This window comes from Gracilinanus agilis, chromosome 3 (assembly GCF_016433145.1).
Source record: "Gracilinanus agilis isolate LMUSP501 chromosome 3, AgileGrace, whole genome shotgun sequence".
NCBI classification, from domain to species: Eukaryota; Metazoa; Chordata; class Mammalia; order Didelphimorphia; family Didelphidae; genus Gracilinanus; species Gracilinanus agilis.
In genome coordinates, this window is record NC_058132.1 from 675,382,303 (window position 1) to 675,402,767 (window position 20,465).

General features: G+C 36.8%; 1 protein-coding gene across 1 annotated transcript in view; it reads left to right on the forward strand.

Annotated features, from left to right (window-relative positions):
* Positions 1-20,465, forward strand: part of NAALADL2 (N-acetylated alpha-linked acidic dipeptidase like 2) — a 412,400-nt gene that overhangs the window by 48,930 nt on the left and 343,005 nt on the right. Inside the window, exon 2 of the mRNA XM_044669560.1 lies at positions 17,675-17,818. Coding sequence (XP_044525495.1) covers positions 17,675-17,818 — 144 coding nt within the window. The remainder of the gene's footprint in view (positions 1-17,674; positions 17,819-20,465) is intronic.

Sequence of the window (20,465 nt, forward strand, 5' to 3'; positions counted from 1 at the left end):
GATCCATAAAGGAAAAAAAGGCTAGTGTTCTTGCTGTGATACCCCACAGCTCAAAGGGAAGAGACCTCATAGATCTTCTCCAAGTCCTTCATGACTTAGCCAGAGAAGCAGCTCCTAGCATTCCGGATATACACATGATCAGAAACCCAAGGTATCCAGCCTGCTAATGTTTAAGTTTTCCTTGAGCTAGGGAGAGGATCATTGGAATTCATCCAGGTATCAGTACCTCTGACCTTCACTCCTGTACTTTTTCACCTCATATGAATTGTAAGGCAGCCAGGCTACTGACTGCTAGAAAAAAGGTTTTGTGAAAAACAGAAACAATCTTTGGACTTTACTTTGTAAATCATTCATTTTAGCAACATCTGTTTAACCAAATTGATACAGTAGTTTCACAAAATAGATCTTCTTTTATTTTCCATTGCATTTATCTAGTAACATTCATCGTTGCTGCTGCTGCTGAAATGTTTAATAATAGAGAATCACAGACCTAAATTTTTATTCTCTTGTTCTGAGAATGAACAAAATATGTTTTGAGAGGTGTTATTTTATTTTCTACCCCACAGATGTTGTATTTAGGCTAATAAGCTTACCTTAGTAACTGGCCTATTAAGAAGATGAAAACATATGAATGAGTATTTTAAAATAGCTTTGTGGATGTCATTAATGTAAAATATTTTGCTCATTCCCCACAACTCTGGAAATTTTTTGAGCACTTCTGGCTATTAAAAAGAGTCCAAAACATGGATCTTTGGGCTTTCAGTTTTGTGAACCATGGGAAAATAATGCTTTCTTTATTATTTCTGTCTTTAAAAAATAACAGGAGCAAATCAAATTGCAATACACATTGATTCTGGAGCAAATATATTCCTATTTGTCTTCATGCATAACCAGAAAGAAGCATGCAAAGGATATTCTCTTCATACTGACAGCTTTCTTTTATCTAGAAAAAAGTTGTGGACTTATGCAAATGAATTTTCATTTTCTTCTCCTCCTTACTTCTCCTTTTTCCTTTTGGCTTTTCACTAAAAGATGGGTGGGCAAAGGTGAGAACATCAGTTCATCTCTCTTGATTATCTTAAAGCTGGATTATGAAGAATTTAGAAGCTAATAAATAAGTGAGGTTACTATGTATGCATGCAAGGACACCAGACCTCCTGGTTCCTGTTTTTACCCTAACCTAACCCTATGCTTCATATTCCCAACTATACCCTTATTCAATCACTTAGAAGATTCTGCTTTCAGAAGATGCCAAAGGGCACTGGGAAGGCTGAGGTGAGGCATGTCAGATACTGAGGGCCGAGCAGGAAGCAGGAGTTGAGTGATATCAGCATCATTAGGATTAGCAGCATCTCTAGGGAAGAGGAGGTTGACTTCCCTCTAGAAGGCTCCTTACGATGTCACCGGGTACCATTCACAAGCCAACTGGATATTGATGAGCTGGCAGATTCGTTGAATGTATGAAGAAATCTGACTCTCTACTTTGCCTAGAGCTTTTCATTTTGGAACCAGTACTATGTGATAAATGAACATTAAAGAGGCAACTTCATATTTTAAATTTATTTATGCAAAATATAAGTGTGTGTGCTGTGTCTCCCCACAGAACATATCCTTCTTGATGGTAGGCAGTGTTTTCCTTTGTCTTGGCATCTCTACTAACTAGCATAATGCCTGACACATGGTAGATATTTACTAAATATATATTGAATTAAGTCAGGAAATGGCGCAGAGAGAATACTGGCCTTAGATTTAGGAGAACTAGATTCTAGTCCTTATGCCATCATTTAACTAGTTATTTGGCCTTGGACGAGTAAAAATAGAACTCCATGTTTGTTTCTTTATCTTTTAAATTAAGAAGGCAAACAAAGAGATCTCTGTGACTTCTTGTAATATCTTATAGGAAAGGAAAATTAGAAATCATGAGTATGACTCTCTCATTTTACAATTGAAAAAGCTTAGCTAAGAAATTTTCCCAGCTAATAAGTATCTGATGAGAGATGAACTCAGAACTCCCTGTTTCCAAATCCAAGACTTTATCCACTATACCATCTCTTTGTGTGTGTATTTATACGTACACACATCTTTCTTTATCTCTCCTTCTATCTATCTCCATATATACCTATATCTTTACATACGCATATCTATATACATATTTATGTCTTTGTTGTTTTTCTCGTGACTCCTTTAAACCTAGAGATATCAAGAGAACAAATGCCCTTGGATCAAATAAAATGGAAGGAGAATTCAATTTTATAGTATGAATTTGTAAATAAACTTGCATCAGATGCCTAGACCATGAATTATTTTAGTGCTGTCATATCATTGCTATTTCCACTGGGTTTCAAAATCATTTGGAACTAAGTTTTTGGAGAGTTCAAATGAAGTGTGACTACACACAGAGAGTCATTGAAATCATCTTCCCTCCTACTGAAGAATGACTTTGACTTTAACATAACAGCATGCTAAAATTAACAAGCCTGCCTTCATGCGCTTTGTTCTTCCATCTCGGCGACCTGAGAGCATGTCACTCTTTTTGGTACACTTTCTACAGGAGATAATACAGAAGTGTAGGAGGGAGAATGTCCTGTTATATGCCCAGTGTGGAGAGGCATCTCTGTATACTCCAGTGGCAGGCAGAAAGCAGAGATTTGTTTTTCATGGAAATGTCTTTGAAATGAAAGGAAATAGCCACAGGATGGTCTGCTTTTGATAGAGAGGAAGAGAAGAAAAGAGATTTCCCCCCACCCTCACCCTGCCAAGTCCTGTAGAACATTACAGGGAAAGTATTTGTCAGTGGAATAATGTGGCTCATTTATATTGTCCCCAGTCTTCTGGGGAGCTCAGAACTTTGGAAGCACTCTCATTAATCCTAAAACCTCACTATGAGCTGGGCATTTGGCAGCCTTTGGTCTTGTTGTACAGATCTGGGAAGTCTCATCTCAGCTACTATTGTATCCCTGGTTTGCAAAGTGGTCAAAATATCATATAGGGTTAACTGTAATTTGTGAGTCCTGGCCAAGCCTTTTAAAAGCACAGACTTTATGTGTGAAAGCATTTTATGAAAGTGAATGTGTTATATAAATGGTTTTTACCTCTTTTTGAAGTGTGCTTTGCAAAAAAAAAAAAAAAAGAAAAATCCTAAATCACTAAAGCAAAATCTTGTTGGATAAAAGAAGACTGTAGTTATTTATTGATTTTTGTGAAAAGTTCCATTTGACTAGTTATCACTTTACTCCCCAAACCAGTTCTTTCTTTTGACTTCCTCAATTTGACTAATGGTATATCCCCTCACCTACAAAACTTGAGCTACCTGTGACTTCTTTGCCCTCCATCCCACATCCAGTCAGTTGTTCCAGCCTTCTGGGTTCTTCATTGGAAATGGCTCTCACATCCTTTGCTTCTTTTTCATTTCTACTGTCGCCATAGTTGAGAGCTCTACTGCCCTCTGGCTTAAATTGCTGCTAATACTCCCTGCCTATTTTCTTTCACTTGTCACCTTTCCTGACCATTTTGACCAGATAAATCATCCTCAGGAACAACTGTGGTCTTCCCCTCTCAATCACCTTTGTGACTACCTAGTGAATAAAATCTAAAGACCTGGAAGCATTTCTCATAGCTCTCTTTTCCTTATCTCTAAACATTCCTCATATTTGCCATAGCATATAACCACATAGACCACTCTCCTTTCATTATTTATGACATTGTCTCTCTATTTTATGATCTGCTAGCACATATTCCCTCCACATGAAATAACTTCTTCTCTACTTCTTGAAATCTTATTCATTCTACCAAGTTTAGTTCAGGGGTCATCCTTGACCAGGAATGTTTTAGACAGAAGTGAACATTGTGTCCTCTGAATTCTTATAGTTGCTTATTTGTATCTTTGTGGTGACACTCATGCCATATTTCCTTGTATTTTTAATTGGTAAATTTTATTTTGACATGGTAGAAATTCTCAAGAAAATTCAAAAGCTGACTTCAAGTAGAAAAGGTCTCTACACAATTGGATAATGGGTCTGGAGAGAAACGTGGTGTTTGAAAATAGGCTCCAACGTATTTTTATCCAATAATTATGTCAGAGAAGTTTAAAGGATATCATCAAAGAGATGTCTAACCAGAAAAGGAGGATGGCTAGTGATACGGTAAGAGCCAGTGATAACCAAGGAGCAGCCCATGAGCTCTACTCTTATCCATGAAACATCAAGAATATGAGAAGACTGATTGCATTTTTAGTGAAGTCCACATAAAAAGATTGAAAGGGGTCGTGGACAAGATACATAGGAGGAGAGGGTATTTTGTTATGATTTGCATCATTGTGATGGGCATCATCAAGTTTATGTCTTCTAAGAGACATGGAAATCTTTCATATTTTCCTTAAACATTATAGTCAAATTATAATGATTATGGTATTTTCTTGGTGAATTTCATTATTCTGTGATCACTACATATGTTCTGATCCTTTAAAAGATCTTTTCAGGATGTCTTATCTTCAAAAAGATATATTATTCCCTCTATATAAATCAATCAATTAGGATTATATGCATAAGTATATATTATGTGTGCTATATATATAACATATATGTGTGTATATATATATATAAAACATATATTCCAATATAGAAATCAATCAATTAGGATTATATGCATAAGTATATATTATGTGTGCTATATATATAACATATATGTGTGTATATATATAAAACATATATTCCAATATATAAATCAATTAGGATTATATGTATAAATATATATTATGTGTGCTATATATATAACATATATGTGTGTATATATATATACACATATATTCCAATATATAAATCGATCAATTAGGATTATATGTATAAATATATATTATGTGTGCTATATATATATATATAACATATATGTATGTATATATGAAACATATATTCCAAACACAAATCAGGATACATACATATATATTCTAATAGAATTGTTTTTGTTTTGAAGTCATTGAATATATATATTTTGGTAAAATTAATAACGGAGATATTGAAATCTCCATCTCTGCTACCATGGTAGATTTGAACAAGATTGGACATATTATGTCAGTTTAATTTAATATACTCCTGTGTCCCAATGAAATATGTTCTACCTTAATGAGCCACAGAGAATTAGAATGACCAGAATTTGGTCACATCCACTTACACTAGGTTGATTTTCTGGACAGCACAGAATATATATAGGTATAGATATATTTTAATGGTTCTAATTTTTTGTTTGTTTCATTTGTACAAACAATCCATTTTTGTGATGATATATATGTGTAAATATATGTTTAGACAGATATAGTACTTATAACATGGGGATAATGGGAATATATTTTTTGTGGTTACATGTGTCTATATGTACAAATATGTGTATATATATATATACACACACAATGTATGCATTATTTATATATTGGTGCTGATGCAAATCTGTGGACATCTTCCATTAGCACTAAGCATATATAGCCAGCCATACCTAGAAATGCCTGAATTTAAATCTGGTCTCAACCACTAATAAGTTCTGTGACTCTGGAAAAGTCCCTTAACCTCTGCCTCAGTTTTCTCATTTGTTCATTAAATATAATAATGGCATTAATCTCTCAGGGCTTTTATAAGGATAAATGAGACATTTATAAAGAGCTTTGTAAACCTTTAATCACTACATAAATGGTAGACTTTAAAAAAAATGTTCCTGGCTACATTCAGAGAAACCTTTTATCCAGAATGAAGGAGAAAGCCACTGGAATGCTGTGATTTTTTTTTTTTAAGATTGAATCAATGAATAAAGAGGGGAAAATATATCTATTAAGTGCTAATTATATGCCAAATCTTGGAGATATTACTACAAAAAAGGAAAAACAGTTCCTGTCCTCAAAAAAAAGAGTATATTCTTTAAATTGCAGACCACACAATACAGGGATGGTAGAATGGGGTACTTAGTTACTTTGGTGACAAATGTATCACAGACCGGTAGATATACACAATCTTTCCTGGGACAGTGACAAGAAAGAAGAAAAAACATGCAAGACACAGAGTTTCACGACTAGGGTGACCAGAGACTAAAATAGTGGAGAATATGCCCTATGAGTTTTAGTTGAAGGATATAGGGATATTTTGACCTAAATACAAATAGTTATTTCTGGGAAAGACTGCTGTCTGGAAGACTGCATGGCTGTAGAGTACAAGAGAAACGAGTGAAAGTTTGAAAAGGTTCTATATGTTTTGTTTTGTTTTTATAACCCTTACCTTCCTCTTAGAGTCAATACTGTGTATTAGCTCCAAGACAGAAGAGTGGTAAGGGTAGGCAATGGGTGTCAAGTGACTTACCCAGGGTCACACAGCTGATCTATATGGTTTTAATGTCAATAAATACTTCCTTGCAATGAGAGCTTTCCCCAAGTCAAAAAGACTGCCCTGGTAGGTGGTGAACTCTCCTTCCTTGAAGGTCTTCTGGAAGAGGCAGAACTACTCATTATTGAGAATATTTCAGAGAAGAATCTCCATTAGGCATGGGCTACACTTCTTTCTGGCTTTTACTGTAGGCTTTGTGATCCCTGGGGGAAAAGAAACCAAAAAACAAGCTATGATTAAATATAAGACACTGCAAAGTATATTAGTACCTTATTAGTATGTAGGACAGGCTTCATTTTTTTTAATTAAAATTTACCTAGGGGAAGATACTGAATTATTGCTGAATTGAGCAAATGAATTAAAAATATAAATAATCTAATTGGTTCTCAGTACTTGAATTTAAAAGAATCAAATACTTGTATGCTCACAATTTTAGACTCAACTATCTTTATGGAAAATTAAGCAATAATAACAGTGGTCCAACTTTTTATGGGCCCTTAAGATTTCTATAAGGCTTGCCTCACTACAAGCATATGGAATATGAATAGAAGCCTTTGAAGTAGGTAGTTTCTTATTGTTTTATATTTTTAATTGGTATTATAAACCTAGCATGTTATCGAGAGTGCTAATAAACAACAGCTAAATATGGAATAGCTTTCCCAATAAACCCTAAGATTTTAATTATTTATATGTTGATTAAAAAGGAAAGTAGTATTAAAACAGGCATTTTTAGAAAATATGAACAAAACAGTGCATTTGCTCTGTGTCTATTTCCCTATCCTACTTTGTACTCATTAAAAATTATTTGCCTTTTACATAATAATAATAGCCATAAGAAGAATGGACATTTTGGTATTGATTTTAGATTTATAATATACTTCTCTCACCATAACTTTGTGCATTAGGCATAGTAAATATTATTATTCCATTTTACAGATGAAGGAATTAAAGGCAAGGGAAGCTAAAGGACTTGAAGTCACACTGAAAAGAGTCATAATATGATTCTAATTCACTCCCAAAGCAGGGCTCTTTCTAACATGCCTCTTGGTAGACCTTCCAGAAAAGGCAAGAGGACCATCTCCACAGCATAGAGAAAGAGGCTGGCTTAGCATCTATTTGGGGTGAATGTTGGGAATTCTTAAGTGCTAGATTAAATGGCCTTGGAGATCTTGTAATACTCTGACTTTAAATTTGTGAAAAATTTTCATCTAAGTTAGGATCGGGGTCCATTTTCAGTCTCTTTTAGATTACCATTATTAGCCATAATAGAATATTTTTTCCAAATGTATGTTGGAGGCAATCTCAAAAGTATATTCACCAAAGGACTATGGAGGTCTCCAGGATTAAATGCATCATTTAAACCATATTTTATCATTTACACCTAAGAAAACTGAAGTCCAGACACATACAGTGATTTGCCATAGGTTAATACAAAGTTTGTTCATTGTGAGGACAGAATAGACTTCTTTTCTTCCTATTTAGCCCTCCATTTGCTACACCATCTAGTCTTTAAGTAGCTGGGCAACTATAGATGGGTAGTGTTTAACCTTTGAAGTATATTAAATGTTTTGCAAATTATGTCTGATTTTTAACAGTACTGTCCCATTCAGAGGGCCCCCAGGACTATGTTGGTATTCACATCATGCCTAGAGAACAATGCCTTTCTGGGGGTAAAGTAAGGCATAAATTCAGTTCAGTTAAGCAAGAAACCTTCCTGTTACCTGGGAAATACCAGATTGCTAGGAATGCTAATCATGTTTTAATTTTGTTTAACATACATTTATGTATAAATAAATTTTAAATTAAATTAATGGCTGCATAGTTCTACATCAGAAATGATGAATCCACCAAGTTCATTTTTCTTATTAAATAAAAAAACGTACAACACTCATTTTCCAAAACAAGAAACTTTACAAATCATTTCCAACACTCATCGCCTTCAAATTTAGAATGAGACTCTTATCAATAAAAAACATGTGAAGGAATTTGAATTGCTCATAACTGTATTACATTTAGCTCGCAGGTGGCCAATCATCCCAATTTTTCAGGCTGAGAATGCTTTCAAAGAAATAAAATGTAAAAGAGTTGTGTTTGTGTCTAGCCCACAGCTTAGTCGTCTTATGATATAGTTTGTGGTTTCAAAATTTTCACGTTATTAGGATGTTTCAGGGAAGGGACTCGTCCCAGTAAAATAGTGATAGATACAAAGGAAGTGGAAATGCTCATGGCTAATATTTACTGAATCAACAAAAGGCATTCCAATATCCCTTTGAAATGGACTAAAAATAGCATTTGCTGAATCTGAATACAGACTTGTGAAGAGGTGACTGGATATAAACAAATCTGCTTCAGAAGAACTCATGGATATAAGGAAATGGACATAATACATTTAAAAATATCTCAACGTAGCCTATATTTGATAAAAAATCCATTTGGTTGACAGTTACAAAATAATTTAATTATACTGAAGCATTCATGTTAATGTTTTTGTTAAAACGGGAGGAGGCAAAAAAAGTTTAAAGTTGTGATAATGATTGTTTAGTTGAATACAGTTAATAATCATACATTACGTTTCAAATAATTGTTTTCTTTGTGATCACTCATCGTTCCTGATAGCTTGGATGGTGATTACACTCAGTAAGGCACAAATGATTGTTAACATTTTTTGGTGACAATAAAAAGAATTATTGTTTCGTGGTTCTCAGAAGCAGATTGGAAAGATCTCTGCCTTGGAATAAAGAGAAGCTGGGTTGAATCTAACCTGTGATATTTAACAAGCTTTTAAACAACGTCATAATCATAAAATACTGTTTCATGGTGCTTCCTGTGTCCTGGGGTGTACGGGATGTTCAAGGAGGACCAGCACCCGAAGGGTGAGGACTTGCCAAGCCCTTTTCAGGGATGCTCTTCTCCTTCAGGGTCCATCCTCCGCTCACCTTTGGCTCCAGGAAGCTCTCACACGAGCAGGGCTAAGCCAGGTTTAAGCCTCAAACCCATCCGTGAGACAGGAGGGTGAAGACTTCCCAGGATGGAACGAGGAGAGAAGGACAGTTTGTTCCGATGGTCATTGAGTGGTGTAAGCAGGTGCTGTGGAGTGCTCAGAATTTGGCTTGACATGGCGTTCCACTGCATCCTGAGCCGCCATCATTGCTGCCAACGTTGGCCTTGCCAGTGGACAACAATGCCAGAGAGAGAGAGACAGACAGACAGACAGAGAGGCAGAGAGAGAGAGAGAGAGAAAGAGAGGGGTGGGGGGGAGGCTGATGATTTTGTGTGTTGCTGCCTCACCTAAATCCAGTTTATGCCCAGACAAAAGACTCCACCAGGACAAAAACCCAAGATGGCATGTTCTTGGGACAGACAGGACTAAAGGAGGAAATGCCTTATTCTTTCCCACTTCCAACCCCTCAGCATGGCGGTGCCTCTATCGGATATATGCCTCTGTAGGTACATGTGAATGCCTTGAGGGCAGGGATGCATGTTTAATTTTATTTTTGTCTTTGTATCTCCAGTACCTAGCACGCCCACATACACACATGCACACATAGGCTTGGGATATATTAAGATTTTAGGCACCTTAGATGCTTCTTGATTCACATTGGATACTCCTTTAGATATTTTGGACTCATTTACACTTATCCTAAATTTGTGTAGGAAGAGACTCCCTCTGTGAATATGCCAAATCTAGCCAGCCCTTGTTTTGATCTCTGGAACTACCAGTGTTTTCAGTGGTTACTTTTTACCTTATGTTATCCAGAAATACATCTCCAAATCACTCTCCAGGTCTAAGTTATGCTGTTTCCATCCTTTATGCACTATCTTCCTCTAGTAGAATAGGAACTCCTTGAGGACAGGGACAATCTTAAATACTGCTTACATTTATATCCTGAATACTTAGCATAGTTCCTGGGACATATACTGTAAGTGTGTATTAAATATTCTACCCAAAATCAATCAATAAAGCATTCCATTTGTCTGTCCATCCATCTGTCCATCTGTCCATCTATCCATCCATCCATCTATCTATCTATCTATCTATCTATCTATCTATCTATCTATCTATCTATCTATCTATCTATTCATCCGTCCATCCATCTGTCCATCTGTCCATCTATCTATCTATCTATCTATCTATCTATCTATCTATCTATCTATCTATATATCTTTCTTTCTTTCTTTCTTTCTTTCTTTCTTTCTTTCTTTCTTTCTTTCTTTCTTTCTTTCTTTCTTTCTTTCTTTCTTTCTTTCTTTCTATCCATCCATCCATCTATCCATCATCTATCCATCTATCCATCCATCCATCCATCTATCTATCTATCTATCTATCTATCTATCTATCTATCTATCTGTCTGTCTATCTATCTATCTGTCCATCCATCCATCTGTCCATCCATCCGTCCGTCTATCTGTCTGTCTGTCTATCTATCTATCTATCTATCTATCTATCTATCTATCTATCTATCTATTTATCTATCCATCTATCTATCTATCCATCCATCTATCTATCCATCTATCCATCCATCCACTTATCTAATTTATCTGTCTGTCTCTACCTATCTAATCTATTTATCATTTGTCTGTCTGTCTTTCCATCTGTCTCTCCATCCATCCTTTTATCTAGCTAGCTAGTCATCTAGCTATTTATCTCTATCTTATTGCTTTTATGCCATGCATAAAGTTAAAACAAAAAGAGGCAGAGTATTTAGTAACTAATCCCTAGATTTGTTCAAAATCAATTCTGAATCTTCCTTCTTCAGATGAGAAAAAAATTTCTCGTAATATACATCTAAAAAAATTATCCAGGTAAATGCTCAACTTCTTCTTTCCAAACTTCCTATGTCTAAACAGTAAGCATGTCTTTTTGCCTGTAAGAAATGTTAATATCATTTCCCCCCTTTTCATGCCAGAGTTGATTGCCAGTGGCCATAATAAGCTAAATGAAAAAGGAGAACTGACTAGATACTTTTGCTCTGTGGTTCCAATGTATTTCTATGTTTAATTAACTTGTCCTCAGCAGGGGGTCTGTAAATTGTGGCAACATCAGAATATGTCAGTGTGGGTTTTGCCTAACACAGTCAATATGCTACTTTCTATTCCACTAACTTCAGAAGGAAACGGGACTGACAGTTTTTACAGTAGATTAAGTGGGCATTAGGATCAAGTGAATTTCACTAAGACAGGACCTGCTTGCTTACGAGATCTAGAATTAACCATAAAATGAAATGCTATAACTTGAACGGGAAAGAAATTACTTTCCCCCATCTCTGAGACTTGAGTTCCAGATTGATAATCTAATTTATTAAAAATTGCCTCCGAAAAAGTTGAGGGTATTTTGAAGATTTTTGCTATGTCTTTGAATAGTCTTTAAAAAATAAATAAAAACCCATCCCTTTTCATCTTATAATTAATATTGTGTATTGGTTCCAAGGCAGAAGAGAGTGGTAAAGGCTAGGCAATGGGAGTTAAATGACTTGCCTAGGGTCACACAGCCAGGCAATATATGAGGCAAGATTCAAACCCCAAACCTCCTGTCTCTGGACTTGGCTCTCAATTCACGAACCCTCCTACCTGCCCTCTCTTTGAATAGTCTTGACTAAAGTTTAGATTGAACCAGGATCATGATATTGGCCTGTGGAATTTATTTTACAATAATTATAATTACTTGATTTCAAGAGCAAACTAACAAAGAAAGATAACTGAGATGGAGAGGGGCAGAATATCCTCAGGCAATGTCTGTGTGGGGCCAACACCTTCAATCAATCAATTAACAAGATGTTACTAAGTCCCTAAGGTGATGTAGTAAGTGCCACAGAATCATAGATTTAGAGGTAAAAGGGGCTTTTGATACCCTCTAGCCTCTCATTTCACAGCTGAGAAAACTGAGTCCTGGAGATTTTGTTTCTTTCCTAAAGGCATGAAGGTACCACTCAGGATCAGACCCAAAACCTGAACCCCTGACCTTTGACTTCAGATCTAAGGCACTGCTGTGGGTGTTCCTTCAACCAATACATTTTTTCCTCATATCGAGTATGATTTTTATAGCATTAGAAAATATGAAATATATTTAAAATGAAAACCACCTTGAATATAATTTAATCTTTCAGCCTCTAGGCACATTAAGGTTGAGATCATCTCGTATGCTCCCAAAATTTCTACCCAACTGCTACCCCTTGAACATCAAAATATGCACCCCCATTTTTTTTTGCTGGTTTACCACACTGCAACCGCCAGGTGGCTTTCATTAAAGTTAGCAAATATTTATCACATCCTTATTACAGTCAAAGCTCTATCTCTTAAGATTAAATGAAATAACTTACATAAAGCATTTAGTAAACCTTATAATGTTTCTTGATATTGTGTTAGTATGAACTTGGGAGCTTATCACTGAAAGAACGCCCAGAGTAGAAATGCATTCTACTAATACAGGATGGCAATTTCCCTGCATTTTAGAGAGTTCTTTGAGGCATTGACAGGTTAAATGATTTACCTATTTTCCTAAGAGTCAGTATGTTTGAGAGGTGGGACTTGAATTGAGATTCTGTGGACTCTCTCTGTTATACACCATGGTTGCTTTTCTTGTTGTTAGAGATATGTCTGCTACTCAGAACAGTTGAGTTTCTGATCCTTCTAGAGGCAGCTGGATGGGGAAGAGAAAAGTGTGGGTCCTGGGTCTGGAGTCTGGAAGACCAGAGTTCAAACCCAGCCTCAGACACTTAAAAGAAGTGTGACCCTGGGCAAGCTATGACTACTAATCTGATTTCAGTCTTCAGCCTTCTACCCGTCCACCACTGATCACTCCATTAGGTCCAGGTTTCCTTTCACTCGATCTGGTGTTCCCAGTCTTTCCATTGGCCAAGGTTCACTTTTTGTAACTCACTGCAAACCATATTCTGGGCATAAATTCACGCAGAAGTCACTGAAAAATTCCTGGAGTGCTTGAGGGTTACAGACGCAGAATCTCAAGAAGTGAGAGTTAAAAGGCTAAATATTCCTTTACAGGCATTCCTAAATATCCCTATTCAGGAATCCCCTCTACAGCACACCCAATACCTGAGTATCCTTTTGGGGAAGACTCTTGTCATTCACCCACCATATTGAGAATTGAAATATCATTTTACTCTTTGCCTAATTCTAATTGTTATGAAATTCACTTTAAAACAGTGAACATTGCTTATCAAGTTAAAGTGGGATAGGTAAATTAGGAGACTGAATACTTCTATAATGTTACTTTTCTAAAAAAAATTATTGATATCAGCAAAGCTTTTTTTAAAAATCATTGCTATCTATTTTTTCTGAAAATTTTCTGAATTTCACAAAAGAAAATCTTTTAATCTATGTCTTTGTTTTTTTCACATTAGACAAAGTGGTAGTTAGTAGAGGTACTTTAAAATATAAGTGAATTTTTAAAAAGTGGAAATATGTTAAGATTTTATACACAAGCTTCCTTTAATGGAGGGCAATGGAATTACAGTGAACATTACCTTATCAAGCTAAAGTGGGATAGGTAAATTAGGAGATTGAATACTGCTGTATGTTACTTTTCTAAAAAATTATTGATATCAGCAAAGCTTTTTGAAAATTATCATTGCTATCTAAACTCTATGGTTTTCTGAATTGCACAAAAGAAAATCATTTAATCTATGTCTTTGTTTTATTTTTTCACATTAGACAAAGTAGTAGTTGGTAGTTCATTGAGGTACTTTAAATTTTAAGTGAATTAAAAAAGTGGAAATATGTTAAGATTTTATATACAAGCCTAATATAATGGAGGGCAATGGAATTCTTCCCTGAGCTAATCTTATTTAATAAAATGTGCTTTTCCCCTTACTTTTTACCATAATTTAATCTTAGTGTTCTGTAAAGTCCTGCTTTTAGTGTCTGTTCTCAGCAGTGAACTGTTTGTCAAATTTCCATTAAGCTTAAGGTGAAAAATTAATGAGCCACTCACTTCAGATATTTCAAAACTAATGCTAGTCTATTAGTAATGCAGAGGAAAGTCAAAGCTGTGGGTATGTACAATTAGAGTGTAAGGATCACCATATTTAACTTTTGAAAATTTATTATTTCACATCATTAGCAGGGCATCCTAGAGTATCAAGGGAGTACATTTAATGGTCTTTTATCAACAGAGAAATAGATCTAAAAGATCATTTTTATTTATTGAAGTTTATATTTGATCTAGTTCAAAATATGTATTTTAAAGCAAAATGAATATTAGTAACACTTTGAAAACTGTTAACAGGACTAGAGAGGTGCTGCTGATGAATGAGCATTATATGTGAGGGATAGCCACTGGTCTGCCTCTGTATTCCACTATATCTTTAGTCATAGAGAAAAATTACCCCCAAACCATTAGCATGCTGGGTAGACATCCCATGGCCAACTTATGGAAGAAATGTGTAGATATGCAAAGGATGGACAGTCATGGATAGGATCAGCTTTTTGGAGATAATTTTCACACAAATGAGATTAAGGATCTGAGTAAAAGAAAAATAGGACAAGTATATCCTAGATCTTTTTCAACTGATATCCTTCAGCATCATTTTATAAGAGGGAAAATTCCTGTGATTCATTATCTTGGCAAAAATTTCAGGCCTGAAAATTTGGGCCAGAAGTGTCAATATTAATAAAACTACAAATTATAGTAGTCAACAAATATTTACTTAGCACCTATATCAGCTGCTACTTTCTGAGGCTGATTCTTTCTACCTCACCTAGACTGGAAACTCAGTGGTCATTCACAGGCTTGACCCATTGTTGATTGGCATGTCTGCTTTGAGCTGCTCTATTTCTGATTTAGACCTCTTGTTCCCTCCTTAGGCAGCCTTATGGTCCCCTCTTCCCATAAGCACACCATATTAGATCTGGATTAGGGTAAATATCTGATTAGTTTTACTCCATTTCAGCTCAGAACTCCTGAACTCGAATGATCATCCGTCTGAGCCTTCTGGGCAATGAGGATTATGGAATGAGCCATCAAGACCCACTATAGAAGATTTTGGATATGCATATAGAGTTGATCACTTTTTGTTTGTCAAATCATTGGTATTTCGTTCTCCTATTGTTAATACTCTCATTTTTGGTTAACACACGGGACACAGAATCTAGTTGTCGGAAGTCTAAAATGTTGATATTACCTTAAGAGCGAAAAGAATATTACCTTAAGACTGTAAGAAGAGGGGCAGCTGGGTAGCTCAGTGGATTGAGAGTTAGGCCTAGAGACGGGAGGTCCTAGGTTCAAATCTGGCCTCAGATACTTCCCAGCTGTGTGACCCTGGGCAAGTCACTTGACCCCCATTGCCCACCCTTACACAGAAGTTAAGGGTTTTAAAAAAAAAAAGACTGTAAGAAGACAAAGGGACCCCTTTTCCCATGTAGAAGAAGGAAAAAGCTGAATTTGAACCTTGGTTCTCATGCATAACAGTTAACTGAATTTGGGTAAAACTCCAGGTTGATGGGATTATACACTTGGAACTAGAATGAGACCTCAGACATCATCTAATCTAATACCTTCATTTGACAGACAAGGAAGCTGCATCCTATGTGAGTTGAATCACTTGCCTGAAGGTTATATAGGTATTAAGTGGAAGAGGTTTGTATCACCTAAATTCTCTCAGTCCTAATTTCTTCATCAGAGATAACAGCATAATGATGATTGTACTGCCTTCCTCCTAGAGTTGCTGCAAAGAAAAAGCTATTAAAAAATAGAATGCAAGCTTCTTGGAATCAGTCATTATTTTTAGCTTCTGTATTTCCATTGTCTGACACGTAGTGTGTTTTAAATGTTTATTAAATTTAATTAAAGTGTAATGTGCTATTCTGTTACAACATTGAAATAGTTCATATTTAATCAACAATTACTTATTGAATTGAATTGAAATATGGCTTGTTTTTATTTCCCTACAAAGTACTGGCCTATTAAAGCTTATAGTCAAGATGATCCTCACCCCACCTCAAGAGAAATAGTGGGAATTACTTTTTTCTGAGTAGTGATACTTAGAGGGCTTATTTCTTTGTAAACTTTAAAACCTAGACACTTAGCATTTTCTCCAGCCTTGTAGTTTTCAGGTGATAAATTACGAAAACACTTCTATCACTTAATTTCTCATTTGTATATGGCCTGTCTGATGCCTAGATCATAGTAATATGAAGTACCTCACCTCTTGGATCCCTGTGAAATAAAATTGCTCAAAAATTGTAGTAATGTTTTCCCTCATTAAAAGGCCTGAGAAAATATAGGCCTGTTCAGGAAAAAGCAGTGTTATATTTCTGAATACACACAAAACATATTCAGACATATTGTATATGTAGGGGCAGAGAGGGAGAGGGGAGGAGGGGACATAGATATACACACATGCAAACATAAACACATATGTACATCCATTTGTACATAAAGATTTGTACATACATAAATGTATGTACATGTGTGTGAGAGAGAAAGAGAGACAGAGAAGGAGAGAGGAGGAGAGGGAGAAAGAGAGAGAGAAGGAGAGGGAGAAGGAGAGACAGAGAGAGAAAAGAGAGAGAGGAGAGACAGAGAGAAGGAGAGGGAGAAAGAGAAGAGAGAAAAAAGAGAGAGAAACAGAGAGAAGAAGAGGGAAAGAGAGAGAGAAGGAGAGGGAGAAAGAGAGACAGAGACAGAAAAAAAGAGAGGGAAAGAGAGAAAGAAGGAGAGGGAGAAGGAGAGACAGAGAGAGAAAAGAGAGAGAGGAGAGACAGAGAGGAGAGGGAGAAAGAGAAGAGAGAAAAAAGAGAGAGAAACAGAGAGAAGAAGAGGGAAAGAGAGAGAGAAGGAGAGGGAGAAAGAGAGATGGAGAGAGAAAGAGAGGAGAGACAGAGAGAAAAGAGAGAGAAGGAGAGACAGAGAGAAGGAGAGGGAGGGAGGGAGAGAGAGAGAGAGAGAGAGAGAGAGAGAGAGAGAGAGATATCGATCTTCCATTTGAACTCAGGATAGATGGAGAATCTTCCCAAGTTTTTTGGCTCCTTGTTCCAATAAACCTATTTTTGGCCTTCTTTTGTCTCTATAACATAAAGAATCCTGATTTCTGCTTATATTTCCCAGCACACTAAATCCTTTTGCAATCACACCTTCTCCCTCAACCCTTCCAAACTCTAACATGTCGGTGGTATCCTACAAGGCTTTTGTTAGAGATGTGTAGCTGCTGGCTCCCTCTTTTTAGTAGAATTCTTTGAGAAGAGAGTATTGCATCACAGTTAATCTATACTTCTTCACCCTAAAATAATTTGCAGGACCTTTATGGAAATGTTGGTGTTTTTCCTTTCCTTGAGCATCTTCTCTTTCCTTTTTAATACAGTTGGAAGCTTCAGAGAAAACCGACCTGACCTCACACGCTTGCTGGTGCAGCCCATCTCTGCCTCTCTTGTTGCCAGACTGCTTGCTTTACCCGAGGACAAGGACCAGACGCCTGCCTGCAGGTCTCTGCAGCTCCCAAGTCATGGTAAACTGATTTTTTTTCCATCTCTGCATCACAAGGTTCAAATCCTCATGAGGACTTTTCCCAAACTATCCCAGCCTGTGAGGGGAAACACTTCACAGTGGAAAATGGGCTGAAGATGGTCCCAGAGACATTGGACCCAGATCTTGTCTCTGCTGCATCCCCAGCATCCAACCTATTCTCTGGCACACAGTAGTGCCTTAAGACAACTTTCTGATAGACGGAAGTGATCCTATAGCCTGTTCTATAACTCGAGAAAGGACACATTTGGTGAATTAGCATAAAGAAACCACTGGTCTCTGGCCCAGCTTAGAAGCCGGCCGAGCACCAACAGCCAGGAGCTGCCTTTCCAACCCCAGGGCTGCAAATGAAGCATCAGACGCATCTCTGGAATTCTGCTCCATTTGGTGGTCCAGGTTTCAGCCTTAGTGGTCCTCTCTTCTTCCAAGATTCAGTGGCTACTAAGCAGTTAGGGAGCTGGGGCATGGAGGCTTTTAGTAGGAAGCATTAAAGCCTAATTCCTTCAATTGACTAAAAAATCCCTCTGTCTTTTCCACACCATCACCCAGGAGATGCTGCTCGAGCTGCAGCACAGTTTGTCAGGCCTTTTTCACTAAAGAAGGCTAGAATGGAAGCAAACCAGCTCCTTGTAATAATATGAAATCCAGGAGTCGGAGCTCTTTCTGCCTCTGGCACTGGCATTCGAGTTCTCAAAAGCAACATTAAAACAAAAAAAGGAACCCTATTGTTATATTAGCTTCCATTTATGACAGTAGGAAGCATGATTTTTCTGCCCAGATCTGGGGGCACTTCTGCCCACGTGTTTTATCTGAACCCTGTGCTCTCTGGAAGGGAAGGAGGGCATTAGAGGAAATGCTTGGAGGAAGCTCAGGAGACAGAGATGGATTCAGGATAGCTCCTTGCTCAAAAATCACACCTTTCAAAGGCATAGAGATTATTACCCTCACAAGCTCGTTATTGATTGGAGCAAAGCATAAAAACACAAATCATCCATAAGGCTAGGACTGAGCAGGGAAGGGGGAGACCTCAGGAGGTTGGATGATGAAAGACCATTTCCCCATGGTTGCTGCCTGCTGGTCTGGCTCTCCCACAGAGGCAGGGAACGGGAGACTGGGTTTATTAAAAATATTTTTATTAAATAATATGTTTATTAAAAATATTGGCAGTGTTACTACCCTGCATCTTCTACAAGTAGGGAACTGTATCTTTTCTGCTGCTGCTACTTTCAAGGTCCATCTTTCATGCAATTCGGAGAGATCTATCTTTTGAAGATTTTTGTTGCTCAGTATTTCTTCTGGATGGGGCATAAGAATGGGGACAGTGGAAGGCACTTGCAGCCACAGGGAAGATGAGTTCAAATCTTGACTCTTGAAATTACAAGCTGTGAGACTTTGGGCAACTTTGGATCTCTGTTTCTTCATCCTTTTATAATGAGAAGACTGGATCAAGTGAGCTCTAAGGTTTCCTTCAGGTCCAGGTCTAGGATCTTAGAAACATCTTAGAAATGAATCCTGCTGTACAGTGTACCTAGGCATAGGGACAGGACAATACCATAAATTCTATTAGGATGACATCTAAAGGATTATATTCAATTCTTAGATCCACATTTTGGTGAGATGGACAGAGCAGAAAAGGGTCACCACGATGTTTGAGGACCTGGAGTTCAAGCTAAACAAGGGTGACTTGAAAAGAACTAGTGATATCTACATTGGAGAGAGAAGGACTTGAGTAGTGAATAGATAGCAGCATTCCAATATTTGAACAGTGTTTATTTTGTATCAAAGAGCAGAACCAAGAATTATCAATAGAAGTTGCAAAAAGGCAAGTTTAGACTTGACAGAAAAAAACAAAAATTAAGAACAAAACCTCTGAATGATGTGATGAATAAAAATAAATAAATAATGGATAAATAGATAAAATAAAATAAAAAGCATTTATTAAGAGCCTGTGTGTCAGGATGATGATACAAATACAAACTCCAAGTTCCTAGCCTGAAAGAGTTTATGATCTACTTGAGCGAGAAAACAAGTAAGTTTTTATAGGGACAGTCACAGAGGCGATGTGTTGATCCATAGAACAGTTACATAACATACCTATTCCAGAAGCAGTGGACGTGTCGATTTGACTCCCCTGCCAAGAACAAGAGGTGTAAAGAGTCTGGGGGTGGGTGAGATAGAAAACAATGTGAATTGTGCAGAAGTAGAATGGATTATCTTGAGAAGTGGCAGGTTATTTTTCCTTAGTAAACTTCAGAGAGAATATGGATGACCACCTGCTGGATATCTTACAATAAAGACATGGTTTTCCAGTATGATTTGGCCTGCAAGAACACTGAGTCTCTTCTGACTATGATCCTGTGACTAAGATGACAGCTAGTTATTGCAAAATCCATATATTTAAGCCATTAAATTGAAGGCAATCTTAAATTCACTTCCCATGCAAACCTTTCTTTGATTTTTCAGATATGATTCTTTTCATAGTTGGGATTTTTTTTTGGTAAATGCTTTTAAACTTTTAAACAGTTTTCCTAAACATGATATATAAATACATAAATACATCAAGCGCTCTCTCTCTCTCTCTCTCTCTCTCTCTCTCTCTCTCTCTCTCTCTCTCTCTCTCTCTCTTTCTC